The 24,812-nt window shown below is 42.5% G+C and overlaps 1 protein-coding gene and 1 pseudogene across 6 annotated transcripts in view; one reads left to right on the top strand and one right to left on the bottom strand.

The window, feature by feature from the left end:
• Positions 1–4,951: 4,951 nt before the first annotated feature.
• Positions 4,952–10,033, bottom strand: LOC123810918 (annotated as a pseudogene).
• Positions 10,034–15,799: 5,766 nt separating this feature from the next.
• EIF4ENIF1 (eukaryotic translation initiation factor 4E nuclear import factor 1) overlaps positions 15,800–24,812 on the top strand; it is a 43,322-nt gene continuing 34,309 nt past the window's right edge. Inside the window, exons 1-2 of one of the 6 annotated variants that reach the window (XM_045826853.1) lie at positions 15,800–15,935; positions 16,943–17,065. In XM_045826853.1, the coding sequence (XP_045682809.1) occupies positions 16,970–17,065 (96 nt within the window). In that variant the 5' untranslated portion in view covers positions 15,800–15,935; positions 16,943–16,969. Of the gene's footprint in view, positions 15,967–16,122; positions 16,272–16,313; positions 16,515–16,942; positions 17,066–24,812 lie in introns of those variants that run through there. The other 5 variants (XM_045826852.1, XM_045826855.1, XM_045826854.1 and 2 more) reach the window with 5 other exon arrangements.

The raw sequence follows: 24,812 nt of genomic DNA on the forward strand, positions 1-24,812 counted from the left end.
CCCTTCCTTTTTTTAAAAAATTATATTTTATTGATTATGCTATTACACCTGTCCTGATTCCTCCCTGTTTTCCCCCCTCCACCCAGCACCCCCCCACCATTGTGTCATGTGTATAAGTTCTTTGGCTATTCCATCTCCTATACTACACTTTATGTCCGCATGGCTATTCTGTAACTACCTATTTGTATTTCTTAATCCCCTCACCTCTTTACTCATGCCCTCCCATCTGGCAACCAACAAAATACTCTGTGTCCATGATTCTGTCTCTGTTTTTCTTGTTTCCTTACATTGTTTTGTAGATTCAGTTGTGGCTAGATAATGTATTTATTGCCATTTTATTGTTCATAGTTCTGATCTTTTTATTAAATTAGTCTCTTTAACATTTCATATAATAATGGTTTGGTGATGATGAACTTTAGTTTTTTCTTGTCTGGAAAGATTATCTGCCCTTTGGTTCTAAGTATCTTTGCTGGTTAGAGCAATCTTGCCTGTAGGTCCCTGCTTTTCATGGTTTTGAATATTTCTTGCCAATCCCTTTTAGCCTGCAAAGATTCTTTTGAGAAATCAGCTGACATTCTTATGGAAACTCCCCTGTAGGTAGCTAACTGCTTTTCTCTTGCTGCTTTTAAGATTCTCTCTTTATCTTTAATCTTTGGCATTTTAATTATAGTGTGTCTTGGTGTGGACATCTTCGCATCCATCTTGGTTGGGACTCTCTGTGCTTCCTGGACTTGAGTGTCTATTTCTTTCACCAAATTAGGGAAGTTTTCTTTCATTATTTTTTCAAATAGATTTCCAATTTCTTACTCTTTCTATTCTCCTTCTGGCACCCCTGTGATGCAAATGTTGGAATGCTTGAGGTTGTCACAGAGATTGCTTACACTATCCTTGGTTGGTTTTTTTTTTTTTTTTGGATTCTTTTTTCTTCTTCTTGTTTTGATTGGTTGTTTTTGCTTCCTTATGTTCCAAATCATTGATTTGATTCCCAGCTTCAGCCACTCTACTGTTGTTTCCCTATGCCACCATCTTGACCAGAAGTCTGTGCCCATCTTTTTTTTAAATATATAATCTTTTTTATTTTCTCAATTGCCATTTAGTCCCCTTATACCTCTCCTCCCAGCAATCACTACCCTGTTGTCCACGTCCATGAGTCCTTTTTCTGGTTTGCTCAATCCCTCCACTCCCTAAGCACCCCCACTGCAACAAGCTGCATCTGTTCTCCATCCATGAGCCTGTGCCCTTCTTGATTCAACACTAAATGAACATGCAAGGTCCCTGATTTGAAATAGTTTTAATTGCATTTTTAAAGGTTACTTTCTAAGAAAAGAAACTAGGAGAGTGAGCCACACTCAAAAAGTTACGATTGGCTCATTCTTCCTGTCCAGATGTTGCTCCAAGACCTTCAACTTCCCTTCATAAGAACATCAGTAGAGACTCAAATTTCTTTTTTTTAATTTAATCTTTATGTATGTTTTCCATTACCTCCAAAATTTCTTTTTATCCTCCAAGGTTAATTGGTTGTCAATGTCACCTATAAGAATCTTCAGGCAGTTTTTGAACAGCAGTGGAATACTGTGTACAGTTTTCACTTTCGTTTGGTGATAATTTCTACCAATAACATTCATTGTGAAGGGAATAAATAACATGTGAAAGGAATAGCAATGTTGTGGGTTGAATTCTGCCCCCCTAAAAGATATGCTGAAGTCCTAACCTGTAGTACCTATAAATGTGACCTTATTTGGAAACAGAGTCTTTTGCAGAATTAAGAGGTAAGCTGAGATACGGTCACACTGAATAGGATGGGCAGTTAATCCAATATGACTGTCATCTTTACAAAAAGAAAAGAGACACAAGGACAGATACAAAAAGAAGAATGGCAGGTGAAGACACAGACGTACAGCAAGAATTGCATGTGGTGATGAAAGAAGAGATCAGAGCATTGTATCTGCAAGCCAAGGAACACCAAGGACTGCTGGCAACACCGGAAGCTCAGAGAAAGGCATGGAACAGATCTTCCACCAGAACCTTCAGAAAGAGGATCGTTTTGTTGACATCTTGATTTCAAACTTCTAGCCTCCACACTACATAAATTTCTGTTGTTTGAAGACATCTGGCATTGTTACCGCAGCCTTTGGAAAGACAAAGGAGTAAGATCTAAGTAAATGGTGCAGGAAAGTTAAGAGTAGATGTGTCCCACCTTGAGGAACTGTCATGCATTCATTCTATTGTAAAAGAAAGAAATCATCCTTTAAAATCAAGGTCACTATTTCAATGACAATCAGACAAGGAATTAGCCAGAAAAGAGTTTATCCATACAAAATCAATAGTTCTCACTGATATCAAACCTATGTCCTAGTCTTTTTGGTATCACACTCCAACTGATGAAGGTCATCATTAGTGGCTATTTCTGTAAATAAGTGGAAGAATAATTAAAATAGGGATTTTGGGTAAAAAATACTGCCATAATAAATGGGTCATTGCCTTGGGTTTATGCCTTGTTATAATGATTCTATAGAATGTTATCTGTGGTCAAAGACTCCTTTTGTTATACACACTGTACCAACATTTTAACTATTTGTATTATAATACCTGCCTCCCGGATTCAAGTATTAATTCCATGAAAACAGAAGCCAAATCTTTCTCACCACTGTATCTCCAGCATCTAAAACAATGTCCGAACCTGACAGGTGAGATATATAAATACTGGAAAGACTAGGTCACCGGTTTGATCTCAGTAAAGATACGAATATGAACTTGCTTCTGAGTTGGAGTACACATTAATGATAATCAAATGTAAAAGACAGCCCTAGAAAAACAAAGCTTATTAGGTGAGGACTTCCAGTTAAATGCATAGATTGCCCGCCTAAGAGGACAGTAAAGAATATAAAGGTATACAAGAGAGGGGAGAAGAGATCATAGGAAACGAAAGATTTCCACAAACTTTTGCAACAAGAATGTGTAAAAAGGAAAATTAACTGACCTAACAGATTCGAGGAAGTGAAAACTGACAGCATGGGATACCGAACGGAAGCAGGCCAACGGAATCCCAGAATAGCTCAGAAGTAAGAGAAACAAGGAAAGGCTCCCAGAACTGAAGCCATAGGCCACAAATGAGAAGACTGAATGGAAGTCTATACCGTGAGCATTTGGGGCCCCTGATCTTCTCCTCAACCTGGCCAGGCAGGTATACAGCCGATCCCTCCACCAGCCCTATTCCAGAATTCTGGCAGCTGTACTTGTACCTCCCAGTAGGAGACCGAAAAAGAGTCCCTCAGAAGAAGCTAAGAATTAATAGACCTCCAGATTCTGACATCTGTGCCCCACCTCTATCTATGAAGATGCAGGCTTGCCCCTAAAGAAGCTCACAAACCTGTATCTCCTGCTCAGGCACTAGGAGCTTCCAACTAACTTCTCAGTTGCTAACACTTAATTATAAATGGACAGTCAAGAATAATAAGATATTTGGAAATGACCTCCAACAAGAAGAAAAAGATCAAAATAAAGAAACCTGAGGAAGTGCTGCCACTTGTGATGTATTCCTGGCAAAAACTTGAATTTAAACATTATTGAACCTCATCTAGAACTAAGTACCAACGAACAGAAATAGAGGGGCAGATAAAATGACTTTGCAATCAGCAAAGTCAATGATGTAGGAAACATGTCCTGTTTACAGGACAAACAACACAGTTCCTTCAATAAATAAACTGCCAGTTAGGGGGTGGGGAAGAAACTTACACAGTAAGAAACTTAAGATGCATATTAACCAGATGCAGTGCATGGACTTTAATTTTGGATCCTGATTTTAACAAACTAACTACAAATCCACCGTTATACAAAAAACATGAAACAATCAGGGGAATGTAAACTTTAATTTTTTAACTTAATCTTTTAATAAATTATTTTAAATTACCCTTTTTTTGTGGTAGCAGTGTTGGTTGTTCTTTTAAAAGGACATTTTGTGCCCTGGCTGGTGTGACTCATGGATTAAGTGCTGGCCTGTGAACCAAAGGGTCGCCAGTTCAATTCCCAGTCAGGGCACAGGCCTGGATTGTGGGCCTGGTCCCCAGTTGGGAGCATGAGAGGGATGGCTGACTGTGTTTCTCTCCCTCCCTTTCTCTATCCCTTCCCCCCTCTCTAAAAATACATATTTTTTTAAAAAAAGGACACATCTTTTGCAGAAAAATTTACAGATAAAATAGGGAGAATCTGAGCACCAAAATAATCAATGAGAGTACTAAGTTATAACACATTAAATGAAACAGGAACTCATAATTCCAGGCTAATAACAGAGAAATAAATATAAAGACCAAAAAAATGGAGCCAGGCTCTTTCTTACACAGAATGCCCACTGAGAAACGTGGAGGGAACTATAGACCTGGAAAACCCCCATCTTGTAACCATCAAAGAGAAAATTTTTTAAAGGACAGGGACAAAAAAAGTTAAAAAGTAGTAATGTGGACAAAGGTATATCAGGGTTCCATGTATCACTCTTGCAACTTTTGTATTAGTTTGAAATTATTTCAAAATACAAATTAAAGCAAAAGTGATCCCGTGGGAACAAAGTGAGCAGAGGTAAAGGTAAAACAAGGTAGTTCATAAATTGATGGGTTTCGGGTTTTCCAGAAAGAGAGCTATGAAACAGGAGGAAATTACCAAGCAAATAGGAAGCAAGTTTCTCAAAAGCAAGAGGTCCTGCACCAAAACCAAATTTCACGGTAGATAAAACACTGTTTCCAACAAGCAGGAAGAAAAGCATTAAGATACCCCTTGAGAAGTTATAGTAAAATTGGAAACTGTCAAATTTAAAAACACATGTGCTTCAAAGACACTATCAAAAAGTGAAAAGACAACTCACTGAATGGCAGAAAATATTTGCAAATATGCTCTGGGACCTATATCTAGATTAAATATATATATTTTTTCTCATTAAACTTTGTTTTAATGGGTCTTAAAATTCTGTGACAGATTTTGGTCAAGTTGTTTCCATTAACAAGTAATGATTTAAAAACTAGTAACTTAAAAACTGCCACACACACACAAAAAACAAATGGTCCACAAAACATTCTCCTTTCCTTCTGAAGGTTTTACGATGCATTGTAATCATTAACCAGTCCTTTACTGCTTAAGTGGCCAATTGAGACAAACAGTTCTGAGACCGTTCTTCCACCACTGATTAAAACTGGGGTGGCAGGTGTTGGGGATAATATTCATTTAGCCTTCTGAGCTTTCTGGGCAGACTTGGTGACTTTGCCGGCTCCAGCCGCCTTCTTGTCCACTGCTTTGATGACACCAACAGCACCTGTCTGTCTCATGTCCCGAACAGCAAAGTAACCCAGAAGAGGATAGTCAGAGAAGCCCTCAACATACATGGGCTTGCCAGGAACCACATCAACAACAGCAGCATCACCAAATTTCAAAAACTTTGGGCCATCTTCCAGCTTTTTGCCAGAGCAATGATTAATCTTCTTCAGCTCAGCAAATTTGCAAGCAATACAACCTGTGTGACAATCCAGAACAGGTGCATATCCAGCGCCGACCTGGCCTGGATGGTTGAGGATAATCGCCTGAGCTGTGAAGCCAGCAGTTAGCATTGGTGGGTCGTTTTTGCTGTCACCAGCCACATTGCCAGCACAAACACCTTTGATAGACACGTTCTTGACATTGAAGCCCATGTTGTCCCCAGGAAGAGCTATGTTCTTGGTGCATTTCATGGTGCATTTCAACAGACTTTACTTCAGTTGTAACATTGACTGGAGCAAACGTACCACCATGTCAGGTTTGAGAACACGAGTTGCCACTCGGCCCACAGTGACAGTAACAATGCCGCCAATTTTGTAGACATCCTGGAGAGGCAGACGCAGGGGCTTGTCAGTTGGACAAGCTGGTGGTAGGATGCAATCCAGAGCTTCAAGCAGCATGGTTCCACTGGCACTGCCATCTTTACGGATGGGTTTCCATCCCTTGAACCAAGGCATGTTAGCACTTGGCTCCAGCGTGTTGTCGTTATTCCAACCAGACATTGGCACATATGCTACTGTGTCAGGGTTGTAGCCAATTTTCTTAATGTAGGTGCTGACTTCTTTAACAATTTCTTTGCAGCTCTTCTGGCTGTAGGGCAGCTCAGTGGAATCCATTTTGTTAACACCAACAATCAGCTGTTTCACATCCAGTGTGTAAGCCAGAAGGGCATGCTCACAGGCCTGCCCATTGTTGGAGATACCTGCTTCAAACCCACCAACACCAGCAGCAACAATCAGGACAGAAGTCAGCCTGAGATGTCCCTGTAATCATGTTCTTGACAAAGTCTCTGTGTCTTGGGGCATCAATAATGGTCACATAATACTTGCTGGTTTTGAATTTCCACAGCGAGATATCAATGGTGATACCACACTCACGTTCAGCTTTCAGTTTATCCAAAGCACAGGCATACCTGAAGGAGCCCCTCCCCATCTCAGCAGCCTCCTTCTCAAATTTTTCGATGATTCTTTTTGTCAATCCCACCACATTTGTAGATCAGATGGCCAGTAGTGGTGGACTTGCCGGAATCTACGCATCCAATGACCACACTATTGATGTGAGTCTTTTCCTTTCCCGCTTTGGCTTTGATTTAGTGGTGGTTTTCTCAACACCTGTGTTCTGGCAGCAACCCCGCTGCAAAAAAGCTAGATTATATACATTTTTTAATTCCTACAACTCAGTAATAAAAAGACAAATAACCCAAGTTTTAAAATAAATGCAGGATATGAATACACATTTCTCCAAACAAGATATATTAACGGTGAATAAGCACATTATAAGATACTCAACATCATTAGCCATCAGGGAAATGCAAATCGAATCACAATGAGATGACACCATTAGGATGGCTATAATAAAAAAGACAAAGATAATAACCAGTGTTGGCAAGAATATAAAGAAACTGAAACCCTCAGACACTGCTGGTGGCAATGTAAAATGGTACACTTTGGATAACAGGTGGGCAGTTCCTCAAAAAAAAAAAAAAATCGAGTTACCATTTGATTTAGCAGTATTCCTTTTTGGGATATTTCCAAGGGAATTGAAAAAAAAAGTCAATAACAGCATTACTTGTAACAGTCAAAAAGTGGAAGCCCAAATGTCTACCAACTCACAGACAGCTAAACAAAATATGGTATACCCATGCAATGAAACACTGTCCAGTCACTTTTTAAAAATGCAGTACTTAATAGGACAAAAGCCACTTTTCCAGGCCCTCTTTCCCAGGGCTGGCTGGACCTGGTAAAGAATGGCTGACCCTAATTGTTTCACGAGCCTTTATCCCCAGGACTAGAAAAATATTGGAAGCATCCTGAAGAGGCAGAGGCTCCAGGAACTTAACAAAACAGGACACACCAGACCACAACAACCTGATCAGCAGCCCAACAGAAACATCATGCTTTACAACCTAAGCTCTCCGGGCTGGTGCATATCTCTGCACCTCACCTTTCCCTCCCTTGGGAAAGTAAAAATAAAACCTTTACTATGCACTTTCATCTCTTTGTGAATTCTTTCACAGCCCAAATCACTGACAACCCTAACAGTATTGTTACCTGCTCAAGCATGGATGATCCTTGAAAACATTATGCTAAGTGAAAGAAGCCAATCAGAAAGGACCACATAGTGTATAATTCCATTTATATGAAATGTCCAGAGCAGGCAAATCTAGAGTCAGAAAGTAAACTGGTGATTGGCAAGAGGAATGCAGGGGAATGATGGTGACTACTAACAGGTGAGTGACATTAACATTCTTTTTTAGGTGATGAACATGTTCTAAAATTGATAATAGTGATGGTTGCATAACTACATGGATAAACTAAAAGCCACTGAATTGAACACTTTAAGAGGGTGAATTGTATGGTATGTGAATTATATCTCAATAACGCTGTTAGAAGAAAAACAGGAGGAGGAAGAAGAAGAAATAGAAGTAGAGTTAAGGAGAATGTGCTCCAAAAGCCATAGAAGCAAATCAAGAAAAAAATTAAAGGGAGTCAGGACAACAGGGAACTCAACACAAGAGAATAGCAAAGAGAAGTAAATCCCAGGATAGATGTGAAAAGAAGTCCCTGGATTAGAACTAGGTAGCACAGAGGCACCAGATCAGAGGAGGAGAGGAATGTCTCCAGGAAAAAGAAGAATCTGATGGTTTTCAGAGTATGCAAAAAAAAACCCTGATAGCCATATTAGTAATGCTGAAGCATTCAGAAAAAATAATTAATTTGTGCATGAATAGTAGGCAAAAGAAAAAAATAAGACAATTAGCCCTAGCCAGTGTGGCTCAGGGGATTGAGGGCGGGCCTTCCAATTAAAGGGTCTAGGGCTGGATTCCCGGTCTAGGGAACATAACTGGGTTGCCAGCCAGGTCCCCAGTAGGGGGCGTGCAAGAGGCAACCACATATTTATGTTTCTCTCCGTTTTTCTCCCTCCCTTCCCCTCTCTAAAATAAACAAATAAAACCTTTTTTAAAAAAAGAAAAAAATAAGAATTATTAACTCTCAGAAAAAAAGATGGTATGTACAGGGTTTCAGTACTTGGTTCAGTAGTGAATATTATATAATGTAAACACTATTAATTTAACAACAAATTACATAACTACATTGGTGAAATGAGGAAAGGTAAACAAAGTGATTATCTACCACGAATAACAGTCAGCACTTAAGAAGGGGTGTCACTCATTTTCATGGGGTGGGGGGCCCACATCAGCCTCCAGATTGCCTTTAAAGGGCAGAATATAATTTTAGGACTGTACAAATGTAACTACTCCTCATCAGTTAAGCAAGAGCTCAGAGCTGCCACTGGAAAGAAACAAGGTGCTGAGGAAGATGAAACAAAGTGGAGGGCCAGATTTGGCCCAGGGCTTTGCGTTTGCCACTTGTGACTTAACGTGTGAAATTAACAATCACAGATAAAAGCAGTATCACCTGTGAGGATATTTACTTTCAATTTATAACAGCAGGAGAAACAGCTAGAAGAATGGAAACTATAGCGGGAATGTGAGAGCTATTTTCTATAAAAAGCTTTTAATACTAGTGTTTTAAAACTATGTATGTTAATTTGAAAAATAAATGAAAAGTATCTTTAAAAAGTGTCTACAGCATTTTGTGACTTCTAACAATGTCTGAGAAATGAATGGCCCTACTAAAAGGAGCAGGGAAACAAACACAGTACCTAAATTTGGATATTAAGCCCCACAATAAGTTTCAACTACTTCCAGAAAGTCTTCCCTGCCACTTCCAAACCTCATACTTTCATGGCACTTAGGTGGGCACCATGCAATCTAAAACGTAAAGATTACATTTAAAAAAAACATTTATGGGGGAGTGGGCGGGGTGGGTGCACGAGACCCCCCCGCTCTGCAGCCCAGGCAATCTCTCCAGCCCACGTGGAGGGCGTGGCGGCGAGGCCCGCTTAGCATCTACTCCACCTCAACTGCCTCCTGGCGAATCTTCCCAGGCCCGGCTCCTATTGGAGCCCAGGCTCCCGATTTATTTAAAACAATAACAACAACAACACTTATGAACTGGGTACTCTGTGCCAGGTATGGCACTAAGCACTCTTCATCAATTACCTGCTTTTTAATACAACTACTCCAACAGGGTGGCCATTTTATAAATGAAGTTCTCGAGGTCACCAAATAAGTGGTACAGCTGGGACTAGTACTCAGGTCCTTAACACCATCTATTCAACAAATATTTATTATACCTCTACACAGAAGCTAACAAGAAATCTAAACGGCCTCCCAGCAAATAAAATGAAGCACTAATCTCCCACACGGGGGAAGCTTCATCTGAACGCCGTTTGCCTTTTTGGTCTCTTGGGACTCAGACGGGACCCCTGAGGTCTGTTTACGCTAGCCCTTCGCCCGGCTGCGCAACAGGCATACAGAAACCCCGAATCAGATCCGCGCACGTTAAAGAGCCGCACATGTTCGCGGGCTCTTTACTGACACCCGCTTGTAGCGCACTACAAGCGCGGAAGCGAGCAGCGCCCGCGACAGGTACTGAAGATAAGCCAACATTCAGCAAAACGACGCGAGCGCCGCCCGAGCGCCGCCCTCGGCAAGGAGGACAGGCCCCCGGAGCTGTTCTGCGCGCTCTTTTCACTCCCCCTCCACTCCCGCCCAGCCCCGGAGGTGGGCAGCATCCCCTGCATTTCTAGAGGAGGAAGCGGAGGCTGCTACAGTAGAGTAACCCGGCCCAGCTCGGCGGGGTAAGCATGCGCTAGCAGGTGGGCTCCTGGCCCGAGAGGCTGAAGCTAGGGTCGGTCAGACCGGGCCTCATACCTTGGGAAGTCAAGCCCTTCAGAATCTCGCCTCAGGGAAGTCTCGCGGGGAGCCGTCAGACGCCCACCAGCCCCCCAAGCCCAAGCAGCACTAGCCGGCTAAGTGCTTCCCGCGCCTCAGCTCAGAGGCCACGCGCCGGCCCCGCCCACGTCTCCACGGCGACGTGGTGCGCGAGAGAGACGCCCTGCCCGGCCCGGGGAGTTCGCGCAGCCTCAGTTCGGCAGATGACACGCCTCCCTCTGGGAGCCTGGAAGCGCCCTCCAGGGAAGTTAGCACGGATAGGTGAATAAACGCTACCTGTGGGTAGCCCGCGGAGGGCTCGCAACTTCCTTGGCCTGCTATCTTTTTTCTGAGCTCAGCTTCCTACGGCTGCCCCTTGAGGAAGAGTGGCAGCAGTTTCGGGGCGGACGTCAAGTTACGCGTCGCAGGGCAAGCACTTGGTTCTCGATTCCCAGGGAATGCGGAGATTGTCCTGGACTGGCGGTTGGGGCCTTGTCGTTCTGCAGACCCCTAATTAAAATTATTCTAGGCTGATAGCCTATAACCCCTTCCTCTAAAATTTAATGAACAAGCACTAGTTGTCAGTAAATAGTTGTTAAATTTTAAGTTTGGGGTCCATGCTGATCATCTTTTTAATTTTTTCATTCATCTTCCTCGCTATTGGTATTGTTATTGTTGTTATAGAGAAAGGGGGAGAAAGAAAGAGAGAAACATCCATACACTGATCCACCCCCAACCTAGGTAAGAGCCCTGACCAGGACTCAAACTGGGACCTTTTGGCTTGCAAGCCAGTTCTCAAACCACTGAGCAACACCAGCCAGGGCCCACATTGACAATCTTTTGAAAACAGGGATAGGATGTCATTTTTATATGCTTTTCTCCTATGATTCGTAAAACATGTCTTGAAAGCACATGAGATGTCTTGTGGACAGAGCAAAGGCTAGCATCATGCATTTAAATGCTTTAAAGCATTTTATGTTAAAAACACGAGGAAAAATAACTTGGGTATCTCGGGATTAGAATATCAGGAAATTTGCACCTTTGCTCTGTTTTCTACACGATGATTTTTGTAATTTAAAAAGTTTAAGAGAAGTTCCACTTCAGTGGGACAGAGGAGCCAATCTTTTAGGGATGACTCTTATCTGAAGATATACAGCCAAGCAATCTTAAAATAATTTAGTTTCAAAGTCCTAATTAACACTATAATATTTACTTACTGTGAAATTAGTCTTATGAGTACTTTATATAAATTATGATATATTCAAGATAATAAATCAACAAGTATGCTTTCTAAATAACTTGCTGGTGCCTTCTTTCTGTCATGTGAATTTACCACCATCAGCTTTGACTAATTTAGGAAGGAATGAAAGGCATTTCCACTTGAGTTATAATGAAAACAGTCAGGAAAGATTAGAACACTATAGAATAATAGCTAGGGCAGCAACACTTACGTGGTGTCAGATTCTATTTTAAGTACTTTCAATATATAAAATCAAAGACCTAAAGAGCCAGAAGGGGACTGAGGCTCTGCAAATATTTTGCTCTATGGTCTTCCAGAAGTCCCTTAGTCAATTTGTAATAGTCCTTAACCCGAGTACATAATGGCACAACTATTAAAATTTATATTTTCTTGGAACTAGGAATTACCCTTGGAACAAGAAAAACTGACTAGGGGAAAAAAAAAACCATTTAGGTTGGTACAGGAAAGCTGAGGTGTAATCCCAACTTTCTGAGATGAGGCTGCTCTCAAATTTTCTAGGTTTTTAATATTTTCATTTGCTTCTCTACTGTTCTTAGAATGCTCATTTCCCCAACTAACTGTACTTTGAGACCCGTTAGACCAAAATTTGAACTAACAATTTGAAACAAAACCAAAATCTTCCAAATTTAGTAAGCGACTAGAATTAAATCATTTCTCTCTCTTACTCTGCTAAGTAATTTCCCATACTGATATTTGAAAATTCATTATTAGTTGCAAAAAGAAGCACTTAGGATTATAAATTATCATTCCTGCCAAGAAGAATAACATTGAAAAGCTACAAGAAGCATTTGGAGAGTTAACGCCTCAGGAGTGTGAACACAGCTTCTTGAAGTATTTTTCCCTTGATCCAGGCCATGGTTGCATGAGTGAGTTTGCCTTGTGAAAACATAAGTCCTTAGAATTTGTATACTTTTCTGTGTGTATATAATTCTTCAATAAATACATTTAGTTGTATAAAATGCTGCAATGAAGTATTCACAAGCATCTAGATTTTGCATGGCACCAGTAAATGCAATTTACAGATGCCCTCCTTTAGTAAATTATTACCTTTATTTCTAGATAAAATTGTTTTCTTTCACAAGGATAAATTGAGACCAAGGCTCTATAAGACATTAAAGAAGAGCCTTGTGGAAGAGTACATCATAACTAGGATAGACCAGAGCACCTAGCAAATTTGCTCCAGGCCAGGCCAATGTTACCGTAATTGCCTTGAGGAAATTCCACATGTGGCTTGTGGAAATTTTAAAATATGCTCACAAATTCTTTTACCACTCTCCTTGAGTCCCCCCCTCTTGTAGAACGTGGGCCAGTCTTAGTGACGCCTACCTAAAGAACAGAATGTGGCACGTGGCACAACAGACATTGGGTGATCTCGAGGCTAGGTTAGAAAATTCAGCAACTATCTCTTTCATTCTCTCTGGATACTTGCCCTCAGAATTCAGCCGCCATCTTATGAGGAAGCTCAGGCCACAGAGAGGCCATGTGTAAGGGTTTCAGCCAACAGTTTCAATGGTCCCAGCTGACTGCCACCATCAACCACCAAACATGTAAGTGGGCCATTAGGATATCCTAGCCTCCAGCCTTCCACCACCCCCCCAGCTAATTCTGAATGGTGCACAGACCAACTGTCCCAGTTAAAACCAGCTGAAATTGCAGATTTGGGTGCAAAAATAAATGGTGAGTTAAGCCACTGAGTTTTGGGGTGGTTTGTTACACATCAATAACCAACAGTAGTTTTAATATATTTCTAATTCCCACTACCAGCTTAAAAAGTAGGTACTGCTATCCCTTTTTGATCTTAAACAAACTGATGAGTAAACAGGACCTGAGGTCAAATGACTAGCTTGGGTTTCATACTAAGTAGCAGGGATCAGGATTTAAAAGCTTCAAAAAATAGGCCTTCTCCACTACTCCATAGTGGCAAGGGGATTAGGCCATTTTGCCAATATTAGGAAAAACCTGGATTCCAAAAAGAGCTTGTTTTTTAAAAAATAAAAATAAAAACAACCATAGTTTGTTCACCTAAAATGTGCCTCTGTATAGGCTTTTTTTCAATAGTTTTATGTAGGTTGTATGATGCCTTTACCCACCTTATCCTATGTAATCTTGACAACAGCCCTGTAAATGGGTTATCATCATCCCAATTTTACAGATGAGAAAACCAAAGCTAAGAATAAATGGACCTTGCAGATGCCACAGCCCCAGAGCTTCCCACACCCAGCCATGGTCAGCTCTACCATGTCCTTCAGCATCACTGTCCACAGCGAGCCCTTAGGCCAGGTCTCCCTGGAGCTGTTTGCAGACAAAATTCCAAAGATAGCAGAAAACTTTCATACTCTGAGCACTGAAGAGAAAGGATCTGATTATAAATGTTCCTGCTTTCACAGAATTATTCTGGGATTTATGTGCCAGGGTGGTGACAGCAAGTCCATCTGTGGGGAGAAATTTGATGATGAGAATTTCATCCTGAGGCGTATGGGTCTTGGTATCTTGTCCACGGCAAATGAGGGACCCAAAACAAATGGTTCCCAGTTTTTCAACGGCACTGCCGAGACAGAGTGGTTGGATGGCAAGCATGTGGTCTTTGGCCAGGTGAAAGATGCACGGATGTTGTGGTAGTCATGGAGCGCTCTGGGTCCAGGAAGAGTAAGACCAGCAAGATCACTGTGGACAACTCTAATAAATTTGACTGGTGTTTTACCTTAATCACCAGACAATTCTGTCTTTAGTTTAGGAGAGCACCCCTTCATCCCCATCTGCTTGGAATGTTCTACAATCTTTTGTGTTCTGGTCACAGTTCATTGTGATCCATATTTCCCTTACCCCTTCCAAGTCTAGCTGGATTGTAGAGTTGTTTTATGATTACGAAATAAAAACTAAACAATTGACGAAAAAGAGAAAGAAAAAGAAATGGCCTAATTTTTCACAGCCAGTAGGGTGTGGTAGATCTGGGATGCAAACTCGATCCATTGTCAAATGCTTCCCTCTGTCTCTTGCTTGCCAAAGAAAATACAGTATGTGAGAAACTTTATTCAGTATTACAGAGGAAAAGGAAAACGTTTTCACAATTGTTTGTTGCCAAGAATCTTCGGAAGGAAATTTAGTGATCACTCAATATCCTCCCTGATTTCACAAATGAAAGTTCAAAGAAAGTGGGCCCCTTCAAAGAAACGGAGGCGTTTATCCCCGTCAGAGAAAAACTACAAGTCCTTCCACAACTATGTATCATTTCACACAAACCCTGGGCGGTCCCGCAGGACAGAAACAGGAGGTTGTGGTAATCCTGCAAGGCAGGCGCACAGGTGATCTCAGTCCAACCTTCCCTCAATGCTCCTCCCGCGCGCAGCAGTTACTTTCATTGTTCACACAGTGGGAGACCCTTTACGCCCTGAAGTTTAGGATCCGAGCACCGGGTACTAAGCGCTTGACGCTCGCCATCTCATTTTCACCCAAACACACTTGCACTTCCCCTTCCTGGGCAAGAGTTCAGGTTCTGGGCGGGAAAAAACATTTCAATGAATTTATTAGTGGCCTTTAACTCAATCAAAAGCAATCGTGGCAAATTTGCCTGGTAATACAGCAACACGTAATCTCATTTATTCCTCAGAAATGTACACAGAAAAACCATTTTACAAAGGAGCGAAATTCAGAGAAGAGCTTTGTCCAGATCACACCATAAGTAAAAAAGTGCTGAGCTTCCAGTCCACACCCGGAAGGCTCAAAGACCTCAGGTTCGCCTAACTCATTACCACAGCCTAAGCCCCACGGCTCTCCGCGGGCGCGAACCGTGCTAACGCGGCGACCGACGTGCTCCCAGGTCCCAGAAGCCGCGGACCCAGGCCCACTTCGCGGACACCACCTCCCTCCCTGGAGAGCAACCGAGCGAGGATCGCAGGCTCTGGACACCACCCGTCCCGTTCCGCCCCGCCCCGAAGCTCGCGTGGGAACGCGGCTTTCTCCCAGGGGCTGCCCACGACGACCGCCTGCACACACCTGGGAGGGTTTATGCCACTCCGGCCCAGGCCTCCTCCACCCTGTCACCACCTCCCTATCCCCCAGTCTCCTTCTCCCCTCCATCTTGCGCTTCCACGAGCCGGCGCCCGGGGAGCTAACGGCGATGCTTCTCTTTTCCGCCCGGCACCGCCGCGGCCACCTCACATCCGGGATCGCGACGGCGAAGGCGTTACTGGGGCCCGGGTGCGTGGAGGGAGTTATTAAGGGGGAGAAGGATCTGGGAGGAGGGACCGAGGGCTGGGCCGCGGTTACGGCGGCTGAAGAGAGACAGCCCGAACGGGTGGGGGCGGGGGCGAGAACGAAGGCCGCGCGCGGAGGAGCCTTGGACTGGCGCTGGCGGCGGACAGGGGAGCCGCGGCTTAGGTGAAGGGCCGCCGAGCGGCGGAGGCACGGAGTAAGGCCTCGGGGGCGGGGGCGGGGGCGTGGGGGTCCCGGCGCCGCGCTCCAGGGCCCGCGGAGAAGGGGCGCGGGCGCGCTGCTTCTGGGGTCGCGTGCGTGAGCGAGAACGCCGGGGCGCGCGCGGGGGGCGGGCGGGGACGCGAGGCCAGCGGGGCGGCAGGAGGGTGGCGGGCGGGCGAGCGGGCTGGCTGGCGGGCCCGAGCCGCCGGGCCGGACGGCGGCGGGCCTGCGCTGGCTCCAGCTCGGAGCGCCCGGGCCGGGGGATTCGGTCTCCCCGCTCCCTCCGGCCCGTGTCCGCTCGTGAGTACTACCCCCGCCCTTCCTCCGAAGGAGGCCGCTGGGCCGGGGCCTGCGCGAGAGGCCGGGGGTTGGGGTCGCGGCCGGGGGAAGCCGAATTTCAGAGCTAAAGCCGGCGCTCGCCTCTTCCTTATCGCCGGTGCCCCTGACATGGCCACAGGTGCGGCCGGCTGGGCGAGAGGCGCTCGGGCTCCGTCCCCAGTCTCTGGTCCCCGGATAACGAGGGGCAGCTGGCGCCGTCCATTGGCAAGTGACAGGCACTTTACTACAGCCCGACTTCCCGGATCTTCGGCCCCAAGCGCACTCCTACCTGCCCCCATTCCGGGAAACTTCCCTACTACTGTCTGAAACGGTTCCCCTGAGTAGCAGCAGCCACTAATCTTGGTTTCTTTTTCTAGTAAAGCTGTCTAAAGTCTGTATCCAATCAGGATTGGGGCATCTTCCACTTCTGCTTTTCTTACCCTTTTTATGTCTAGGGCACTTTATTTTCTAGAAGAGATAAGTACTAGTGGTTCCATTTCCCTCTGGGTTCTGGTTTATAGCTTAATTGTTGGATCAAGTTTTGTTTTTTTAATAGTAGGCATTCTAAGAGAGAAAAGTTTGTTTCTTAAACAGTCGGGACTTCCGAAAATTTATTGTTCTTGATGACAGTTTTGTAATGATTTCTCTTTCAGGTGCAGAGAATTGTAGACCGAGGAGCCATGGATAGGAGAAGTGTGGGTGATACAGAAAATGGAAATGCTTTCCTTGACTTGAAGAAGCAACTGGCCTCCAAATCCTCCCATCGCTATACGAAAGTAGGCTTTGTTACTAATGAAATAGTGTTACTTTATAAAGGTAGTGAGGTTGGTAACATTGTGTAGGTATTTCATTAGCATTAGCTAAAGGTAGTCTCATTCTGATTCACTACATAAACTAAATGTTAACTAGAGCATTGCTTTGAACTATTTTCCTGAAAGTGAGTACCTGGAGTTTAAACTAGAATTTGCCTCTAAGTAGCTTTCAGGTGAAGGGAATATTGACTTAGATCCCATATGAATTTGTGGGTCAGTGTGTGTTGGTACACATGTTCTGTAACATCTGGTATGTTGTTGACTTACATGCTATAGAGTAAGGATTCCAGCTCTGAGTTGTCTCACAAAACCAGTGTCCTCTGTTTTGACATTTCCTTAAGAGGTGAATACCCCAAAGGAGTGCTCTTTGTTGCATTCTAGGTGCTTGGCTAGGGTAATTAGATTTTTATTTTCATTACACATTGAACATGGACTCACAAAAGTAAGATTTCAGTTATATTTCCCATAGCTAAAAACTTGTGATTGTTAGACACTCATTTAGCTATCTTTTTCCAGGGAGGTGCAGATCACCTCAGTGTCCTATATTTATTGAAGGTGTTGCTTTAGGATCTTGTTGGCTACTGAATGTTTCTGAAGAGGTTGACAGGACTCATTGAGCTGTGAATTCATTTCTGGTTCCCTAAGATGCACTGGTCTGGAGTCCATAAAATGTGCTCAGGACTGTCGACAGGAAGAATTATGTCCTAGTTGGGTCCATAGCTATGTTTTCTTCATGTGTATCCAATCAAGAACTCTGATACGGTTATTGTCCCTGGTTTCTCAAGATACTGATTGGTTAATATTTTAAGGGCAGACCCTGTTTGTGTACTGGTGCCACTACTGTTACCTACTCGATAAAGTGTCAAATGCTGCCAGAGTAATGCTCATTTTTAGCATTAAAAACAAAACCTCATTGGAGGGAGGAAAAAGTGTTTTCAGGTGTAAACACTTTGGAGAAGTGACATAGTCTGTTTTGGCATAACAGTGTGAGTTGATAGAAAGTATTTTACTTCTTCATTCAGGTTTGGTCTTCCCAGGTTTGGTTCCTCTCAAACCTGAGAGTGCTTGAGTAGTGTTTCACAACTTAAATGTATTACCTAAAATGTTGACAGGTGAATTCTGAATGAAGAAAAGCTTATTACATGATAGGAAAGTGATTTGAACTATTTTTTTAAATAATGTTTTTTTAATAAAGTTCTGACTGGTACTCTACTTATAGAGTAATGGCAGAGAGAGGTTTGAATCACTTTCACAGGCTGACCTGAGGATAGCATGTTTATTTCATCTTAATGTATTTTCATCTTTATGGTTAAATCATTTTTAGAAAGATTGGTCTCTCTTAGGGTAGAATGTATACATATCTATAGTAAAGATTAAGAAGCTCAATATTGTCCATTTTTGATAGTCCAACCTTAGAATTCTCTCATACTTAGATAAGTGCGCCTAAAGTGTTTAAGAAGAGCATTTTTTAGGTTAATGACTTAGATTTTTTCTAAATATTAGTTGAAAATAGGCTTACTTTCTATTCAAGAGGATTTAGTTAATGGCAGTTGTTTTAGGGTAGTGCTTTCTTTTTTTCAAGATTTTATTTATTTTTAGAGAGGAAAAGGGAGGGAGAAAGAGAGGGAGAGAATCATCAATGTGTGATTGCCTCTTGAACACCCCTGTACTGGGGACCCAGGCATGTGCCCTGACAGGCCGGCACTCAGTCCACTGAGCCACACCAGCCAGGGCTGCTGCTGCTGCTGCTTTTTTTTTTTTTCAGTTTAGCATTCAGTTGTTTTGTGGGATAACATTAATAGTCCATTCAGAATTCAAGAGGGTTTTTTAATGAAAGTGGAGGAGTCCAGATGTTTGCTTAAGTGCTTTCTAGAGTGACATACCAAAGTTTCCCAGAGTTTCCCTGTGTGTGAGGACATCCTTTAGTCCAGCTTGCTTCTCAAATGTTAATGTCTCTGGGGATCACCTGTGAACATTGCTAAAGTGTGAGTTCTGATTGTTAGGTCAGGGATGGGCTTAAAAATTCCGTTTTTTAACCAGCTCCCAGGTGGTGCCCATACTGCTGGTCCACTGACCACACTCTGAGGAGCTAGGCTTTAGTATTCCTTGAAGAACCTGAAACATGGTGTCGATGTTGTCACGCAACTCAGGTGCTCCTTCAGGTTCAGTTGGTATCCACTGTGTTCAATGGATATCTGAGAAGCTCACGTTAGACCCACACTGGGTACTCGCAGGCCAAGCCCTGAGTCTCAGTGATGATTAATGGGGATGGGTATAAGTGGATTTATCATATGCACCTGTTACCCTGAGGGATTTGAGCCCTTAACTTATGAACCACTGAGGCGCATTTTGCCAGGTCAGATCTCTACTGTGTTTTGGTAGCATTTAAATACATTTATACTATGATCGGATTATGTTGAAGGACTTTTGGAGGTTGTATGAGTGGGGTCTCACCTCAAAGTCATGGATTACAAGTGATTTGGACGGTAGTTCTCACTGTGTATGGTCTTTGAACTTGCATTTACATCACATGGTAACCTGTTAGAAATAGAACATCTTAGGCCCTGTTCCCAGAGATAGTGAATCAAATCTACATTTAACAAGTCTTTCAGGGAATTCTGACTCTGATTCAAGTTTGACACCATTGGTTTAGGAAACAGGAGGTAGTGATGCTTATTAGTGAAAAAACTTGGGGACCCATTCAACTTTTTATCAGAGGCCCTTGTTTACCAGTTCTTGAGGTATAGTGCTTGCTATTCTATTAGTGAAGTCATTTTCTGCTTGAAATACAAAATAGAAATGCTTTGGATGTCCCATAATTCGGATCCATGTGCTTTTCCTTCAGGTGAACAGGCTGATCTTAGATCCTAGGAGTATACATACTCAGTGCTGTTCTTTCTTTGCTCCTGTGTCTTGCCATGGACTCATTAAATGCTGCCATCTGCCAGTGCGACACAAAATAAAAGCAGAGGACCCTCAAAACATTCAGTTTGATACTGACCAGTGTTAATCATGCATGTTAAATCTAAAGAGTAGGTGTTGGATTATCAGAGCTTAATTCCATGTGTGATCTTCATTGCTTTGATTTGTTATGAATTCACACCATTTTAGCCATCAGTTTCTGTAGCAACCTTTAAAAGAGGCCACCCTAATTTGTGGCTGATGGGCAGTTGATCACAGTGATAGAGCCATTTTTAAGTCTTTGCTTTAAAACCAGTAAGAAAAGGGACAAGCAACTCAAGTGGACTGACTTGAATAATCTTCCTAGCCTTCTTGAAAAAATCAGTTGTGAGATTTGAAGTCAGTAAAGCTTCTGAGAAGAAAAAAGTAAATGTGTTTTAAATCCTAGGTTGAAGTCAGTAGTCATATGGTTATTTTTTCCTGTACAAAGGTCTCATTTGATAACTTCATAGGTTTTTCTCATAAACTGAGTTGACTAGGAACAGGTGGCATTTCAGTGCCACACTTGACTGCAAACTTCTTGAGCTAATGTAAAAGTAGGGAAGCCTGTTTATATTAGAGAAGTCAGAATTATGGTTTGAAAAGTCATTATATAATCTTAATACTTCAGTTCTCCAGAAAACCTAGCTGTCTGAGGAGTTCTTAGAGGGGGCCTGGCTGGCAGCACCATAGATACTGTCTTCTAACTGTTCTCTTTTACCTGTTGCAATTCTGAGTCATTGTAAAAATTTAAGATTCAGGACCCTTGTCCTCATGAGTATCCTCTCCTACTCAGTCATGGTGGGAACTTCTAGCTAGATAAGGAGCCACCCATTTTAAAATTGTAACCTTTACCATAGAAATTCAGGAACAGAGTCTTTGATTCAGGAAAGGGTGCTGTGAGAGGAGGCCCACTTAGGGAAAGCCTGCCCATCAATGGCAGTTTAGCTTAGAGTTCCCAGTGGTCCCAGTTGACAAGAACAGACACAACACTGAGTGACAGAGCTGCTGAGAGAGGTTATGCGCCTTCCCTTGTCCTGTCAAGACAGGCAGTGGAGAGGAGGCAAGGAGCCACTGGCCCCAATGCCTGGTTTCGAATCTCTCACTCTACCAGTCACCGAACCTCTGTGGCCTTCTGCTGTGTACTTGGCTTCTCTGAATCTTACCCTTTTCCTCTTAAAATGCAGGTGGAATTGTGTCTGCCTACAGGGATTCTTGTGGGGGATAAATGAGAAAGTGCGTGTTCAGTGTTTAGAAAAGTGTCTGGCATACAGTAAGTGCTACAAACTGCTTAGGGCCTAAAAGAGTAAGGGGAGATACTAAAAGAGCCCTCTTTCAGATACCAATTTTAGATCAAGATGCTTGTTTTTTTAAATGTCACAGTGACAATCTTCGTTTTAATATGAAACCAGAAAGTCCTATTGAAGATACAATGGTAAAAATATTTTCTTAAACTTCCTTCTAATAATTTAACCTACCTGTTTACTTAAAAATGTTTTTCCATTCCCTTTTTTCAACAGAAGAATGTCTTTGCAATAAATCTGTCACCATTAGATGCTTGGGTGAATCCGGGTGCTAAATCCTGCTTATCAGCTCTTCAGGATCCAGTTTGAATCCTGACTTTCCTGTAAGAACTGTTATACAGGATTCCCCTTTAGCAACAAGCCTTGTGGATGGGGGATGGTAGGATGTATCCCATGCGCCCCCTATGTGTTAGTTCACCACTGCCCTGGGTAACATGTATGGATGCCATTACCCCATTGCGATCTATTTTTAAAAGCTTTCTAATTCTTTCAGAAAAGTCATGCAACTCAGTAGAATGAAATATCAGGTCAGTCAGCAATCATCTGAGAGCCTGATGTGCCAAGTCCAATACTAGTGGGTGTGTAGAGGGTAGGGACGTCAAAGGCAGCCCCAGCCTAAATGCTATTCCAGGGACCTTTGCCGCCTTTAGGAAGAGCCACACATGCACACAGGTGAGGTACTGGGGTCACTTCTAGAGTGTTTTGACCATTAACAAGGAAGTAAAACTTTGGTGTTTCTTTTTTTTTAAAGACACCTATGTCATTATAAAAAATTGAGCTGTCTACTCTTGTGAACTAAAGTTAGATAAAGATAAATCTAAAGATAAAAGTGAAGAATATCTCCCCTTTTATCTCCTATAATCGACTTGTGTGAAGTTCTTTTATAATATCAGAATGTCATCAGAATGCGTAGCTGCTTCTGCATGGGATTTCTGCAGAAGGGAACTACATGAGGATTTTAACCACTGTTGTTTTGGACTTACATTCATTTGCTTTCCTCTTTAATACTGATCACTAAAAGTGGGTGTCCATATAAGTAACTTCCAAATACATAGATTGTTTTGGGAGGCTTGTTGTTTTCTTTAAGGAAGGCTGCTAAAACTAAGAAAATGGGTTCATACTTTCTTGGGTGTGTGGCTCTTGGGCAATTAGCAGCTTGTTCTTGCCTGATGAGGTTTTGGTAACCTGTGCAAAAAGTAAAGTCTCAGATGATAACACTTTTCTTGTCCAGATAATAATTTTAGTGAATTTGTCCATGATCAGTAAAGTCCTGTGGGTCCTTAGGACTCTACAAAAGGTACTCTTACATTCCCCCTTAAATATTCATAGGGAGGGAGCACTTCCAGGTCATAGTGGGCACTTTGTAAGTATTTTTTCCTTTAGCTGAAGTTGAAGGGTTGTGTGTGTGTGTGTGTGTGTGTTTTAAATATCCCAAAGGGGTTCCTTTCCAGGAAATCGTTGTTAAGGCTCCTGTTAGAATGGCAAGTTCAAAAACACTTCTCTAGAGAGACTAGAGGGGCCAGGGACAAGAGTCATTTGCCTATACTAGACACTAAGCCTGGCACACAGGATACGTTTGGTAGATAGTTCGGGAAAAAAAAACAAAACTTTGTATTAATTTAGCTCTTGGTTTCTGGGGGATCCTCTTAGGCTGGGATTCCATCTTGTGCACCTTAAGACTTTGCCAGCAGATTCAGCCCTCTAAACCCCATGAAGAGGATCTCTCTCATTTTTCCCTGAAAGCCCAGGTGGACCTTGGGTCACCTTTTAAGAAACCTGATCAGTTTAAAGCATTACTTCTTAACCTCTATCGAAGATCTTTTGAAGATATAGTACTCACTGCAGAAATGCATGATTTTGTATGTTGTTTGTTTCCTTGAGGCCATGAGACTGGTTTGAGATGCTCTGCTCTCAGGAACTGTAGTATAGTTTTACCTAAATGTTTAAAGTTAATCCCAGCCTATTTTATAATCCAAGAATTGCTTTGTTTTCCCAGTTCTCAGTCTATTATTGAAGAAAGTGGTTCTTCCTCCTCTGTACAGAGAGGTGTGTTTAGCTGTTGCACTTAGAGGAGTACCTGCCACAAATGGTTCTGCTGGCACAGTTAATGCCAGCGTAGAGCTGGCTCACTGCTCTGTCTTGTGCCCCTACAGGCCTTTGTATAGTCAGTCACTTGAGTATTCACAGCTGGTATATGCCAAGCATATAAAGTCAACAAAGAAAACTGGAATATTATGGGAGGGAAAGTTTAAAACATTTTTACCAACCCGAGCAACTCTTGTATCTGAGAATAATTGATGTTATCTGTGTTAGAGCAATAAGTCTATAAGAAGAGAAAGTAAACAAAACATCTTCTGGTAACTGAATCTGTCAGTTTTATTTACTTACAAATATTTTGATTGAGGTGTAATTTAGAAATATAAAATTCACCCTTTTTAAGGTACACCATTCAGTGGTTTTTAATAGATTCACAGTTGTGCAACCCTTACCACTGTACAATTCCAGAATATTTCCATCACCCCAAGTAGAAACTCTGTGTCCAGCAGTACTCACTCCTCACTACCCCCTTTCCCAGCCCCTGACAGTCATTCTCCTGAGTCTGTGGATTTACTTTTAGAATCATACAATATGTGGCCTTTTGTGTCTGGCTTCTTTCACTTAATGTTTCAAGGATCAGGTTATAAAATGTATCAGTACTTTCCTCTTTTTTTTTTTCTTTAGATACTATATTTATTTAGAAAGTGGGACGGGAGAAAGGGCATCAATTGGTTGCCTCTGGTACATACCCCAACCTGGGACCGCACCCCAACCTCGGATGGAACCCACAGCTCAGGCATGTGCCCTGACCTGGAATCGAACCAGTGACCTTTTGCGTTGGGAGGCATCGCCCAGCCAACTGAGTCACACCGGTCAGGGCAGTACTTTATTCCTTTCTATTGCCAAATGATAATTTACCGTGTGGGTTTACCACATTTTGTTTATCCATCCTTGGTTGGGTGGAAACAACGCGTGGGTTGTTTGTACATTTTGGCTATTGAGAAAAATGACTGCTATGAGCATTTTTGTACAAGTTTTTGTGAGGACGTAATTTTTCAGTTCTCTTTGATATACACCTAGGAGAGGAATTTCTGGGTTGTATAGTAGCTGTGTTGAACTGTTTAAGGAACTGTCATTGTTTTGTACAGCAGCTTCACCATTTTATATTTCCATCACCAATGTTAGAATTCCAATTTCCCCATATCCTTGCCAGTACTTCCTAGTTTATTGTTGTTATTTTTTATTTTAATTGTTGTTCGTACTTTCAAGTTTTTTGTTTTGTTTTGTCTTGTGTTTTTAAGAGCCATCCTAATGGACATGAGGTGGTATCTCACTGTGGTTTTCACTTGAATTTCCCTACTGACTGTTGATGTCGAACATCTTTCATGTAATTGTTGGCCATGGGTGTATGTTCTTTGGAGAAAAATCTG

Source organism: Phyllostomus hastatus, unplaced genomic scaffold, assembly GCF_019186645.2.
Source record: "Phyllostomus hastatus isolate PE091 unplaced genomic scaffold, TTU_PhHast_1.1 phas_scaffold_760, whole genome shotgun sequence".
In the NCBI taxonomy this organism is placed as follows: Eukaryota; Metazoa; Chordata; class Mammalia; order Chiroptera; family Phyllostomidae; genus Phyllostomus; species Phyllostomus hastatus.